The 3289-nt window shown below is 34.8% G+C and overlaps 1 protein-coding gene across 1 annotated transcript; it reads left to right on the forward strand.

Annotated features, from left to right (window-relative positions):
* The first annotated feature begins 435 nt into the window (after positions 1-435).
* Positions 436-2179, forward strand: LOC101267362 (uncharacterized). The gene is made up of 4 exons (XM_004248913.2): positions 436-1133; positions 1201-1234; positions 1325-1474; positions 2024-2179. The coding sequence occupies exons 1-4, from the start codon at positions 436-438 to the stop codon at positions 2177-2179; spliced, it is 1038 nt and encodes a 345-aa protein (XP_004248961.2).
* Positions 2180-3289: the final 1110 nt, after the last annotated feature.

Here is a 3289-nt window from a genome sequence, read left to right on the forward strand (position 1 = left end):
AAGTTTCTTGCCACACCTATAGTTGGCAGAAACAATCCATGTGCTTCTCAAACTTCACGTGTGAATAATGTTAGAGATGATGAAACATGATTTTATAAGGGAATGACATTCAAGAACAAGCCAGAACTGGCAAATTCATTGACAATTGCTTGCTTGAAAGAAGATTTTAGACTGAAAAAGGTGATCACTTCTTATAATGTGTTTTCCTTTAAATTTTCATATCCAGATTGCAATTGGTGGCCGAGGTATGTATTTACAAGTAGTGACAGGTTTGATATTAGAATCTATGAAAAGTACCATACGTGTGGTTCACAACATCTTACAAGCCATAATCCCCACGCCACGGAAAAAGTCATAGGCAAGTACTTTGAAAATAGGTTTCCCAATGGTAAAGTCCCATACACAAGAGATATGTCAAATTAACTCCTCATAGAAATGGGTTGTAAGGTAAGATATTGGAAGATTTATAAGGGCATGGATCATGCTAAGTCTAATGTTAGGGGAACACATGAGCACGAATATGCAGTTCTTAGTGCGTACCGGTATATGCTTGAAGTTCCGAATCGAGGAAGCAAGATGGCATTGTCACTCGATGAAAATGGGAGGTTCCAGTACTTCTTTGTATCATATGCTGCTTGGATAATTGGTTTTCAAGAAATGAGAAAAGTAATAGCCGTTGATGTTACATTTATATGGAGAAAGTATGGAGGAGTTCTACTATCGGCAGTGGCACAAGTTGCCAAGAATAATATATTTCCATTGGCTTTCTGTGTCGTGGACAAGGAATGTGATGCCTCATATGAATATTTCTTTCAAAATATGAGAAGCTTTCTAGATGATACAGATGAGTTGTGCATTATCTCTGATAGGCATCCAAGTATTCGAAAGATGGTTTTGAGAATCTACCCTGTATCTCACTATGATTGTTGCATGAGACACCTTGGGGAAAATATTCGAAATAACTTTCACAATTCAAAGGCAGTGTCCCATTTTTATAAATTAGCAAAGGCGTGCGATATAAGTGAGTTCAATGGTCATTTCAATAAAATAAGAGATTTGGTACCAAAGTCCGCTGAAACTCTTGAATGTATTGGAATTCACACATGGAGTAGGGAATTTTGCCCGGGAAATAGGTACCATCTCAATTGAGTTTATTTTTACTTTATGTGTTTTGTTTGATTTTTATCTGTTGTTGTGTAGATATAATATTATGACGTCAAATATTACAGAATCGGTAAATGCTATGTTTGATGTTGAAAGAGAATTTCCCATTGTCGCTCTATTTGATGAAATAAACAGGAGATTTGCATTGTTATTTCACTAGAGGCTTACGGAACTGGTGCACTCTGCAAATAGATTTGTTCCTTCTATTGAAAAAGACATATCAGAGTATGTCAACGCGGGCAACAAGTTATTGTCCCATCAAATAGCTAACTACAAGTTCAGTGTCATTGGTCATGAAGATGTTGCTACAGTGGATCTACAAAGAAGAACTTGTACTTGTAGAATTTTTATATGGACAAAATACCTTGTCCACATGCCATGACAGTGATTCGATCCCAACATGGTGATGATTTTGGAAATCATATTTACTTGTACTCCTCTCCCATATAATTTAGTGGAAAAATACATGATGGCATATTTTCAGGAAATTCACCTGATATCAACTGAAGATTCTTGGATTGTGGCTTTGGATATCACACAAAGAGAAATACTTCCTCCATATGTTGATCAAAGTAATACCAGAAGAAGGACATATAAGAGACAGTGTGGAGTAGGTGAATCATTTCCAACAAGAAAAAATAAGTGTTCAGTATGTAGGGACTTTGGCCACAAAAAAACTACAAGCCCAAATTGAAATGCCTCATAAGAAGTGTTAAGCATTGTCTTTGTCGAATTTTAATGAATGTTCTTTCTTATTTGAGGATGATCTCTATTATATAATCTTATTTAGAAATGCCCTAATGCGTGATTCCTTGCTCTTCTTTCTTTTTGTGTTAACATATGTCAAATGTCGCTACAGGATATACTAGATGTGGCAACATATGCAACAAATGTTGCTACAGGTGAATCATCTGTAGCAACATATGCCACATGTTGTGATTCTCCTGTAGCAACATTTGTTGCATATGTTGCCACATATAATACATCTAAAAGCACACTCCAACGTAATCATTAGTTAAAAGTTTATGTCGCCATAGATGATTATCTGTAGAAACATATGACTCAAATGTTGCTATATATAATCATCTGTAGCAACATATGACTCAAATATTGTGACGGACAAATGTTGCGATGTATGCATCAGTTTTAGCAACATTTGACTCAAATATTTCTACATATAATCATCTGTAGCAATATCTACTTTTAAATAATGATTACGTGGGACAATGCTTTTAGATATATTAGATGTGGCAACATATGCAATAAATGTTGCTACAAACGAATCAGCTGTAGCAACATATGCCACATCTTGTGACGGAAAAATGTTGCTACATATAATCATATGTCGCAATATATAACTCAAATGTTGCTACATATAATTATTTGTAGCAACATATACTTTTAAATAATGATTACGTGAGACTGTGCTTTTAGATATATTAGATGTGACAACATATACAATAAATGTTGCTACAGACGAATTAACTGTAGCAACATATGCCACATGTTGTGACAGACGAATGTTGCTACATAGAATCATCTGTAGCAACATATGTCTCAAATGTTGCTACATATAATCATCTGTAGCAAAATATACTTTTAAATAATGATTATGTGGGACTGTGCTTTTAGATATATTAGATATGGCAACATATGCAATAAATGTTGCTACAGACGGATCAACATATCCAATTAATAATTACAACTCTTTAGTTCACTCTGTTGAAACGTCATGTCTTGCAACATTTCAAAATTGTTGGCCTTTATAAGAACACAAGAAGGGAGAGATAAGTAAAAAGTTGTCTTCTCTTATTATCTTCTTCTTCATTCTGAAAAATGGCTTCAACTAGTTTAAACCTCTTCGAATCCTTTTCGACTGAACTAGTAATTCTTTTCGTTGAAAGAGTTGCTTCCACCTCTCTAGAAGAAGATTTAGTTAGTGTTAAATTATGTTCTAGGTTCTTCAATGGAGTTGGTAATGAACGTTCTGTATATCAGAAGGTTACATTGGACAACTTTTCCACTGAACCTACATGGACGACGAATCAACATGCCGTGTCTTTCATGAATATTTGCATAGGATCGGAGAACTTAGAAGCCTTATATACAAAAGGCGTGGTAATTT

The sequence above is a fragment of the Solanum lycopersicum genome, chromosome 10 (assembly GCF_036512215.1).
Source record: "Solanum lycopersicum chromosome 10, SLM_r2.1".
NCBI classification, from domain to species: domain Eukaryota; kingdom Viridiplantae; phylum Streptophyta; class Magnoliopsida; order Solanales; family Solanaceae; genus Solanum; species Solanum lycopersicum.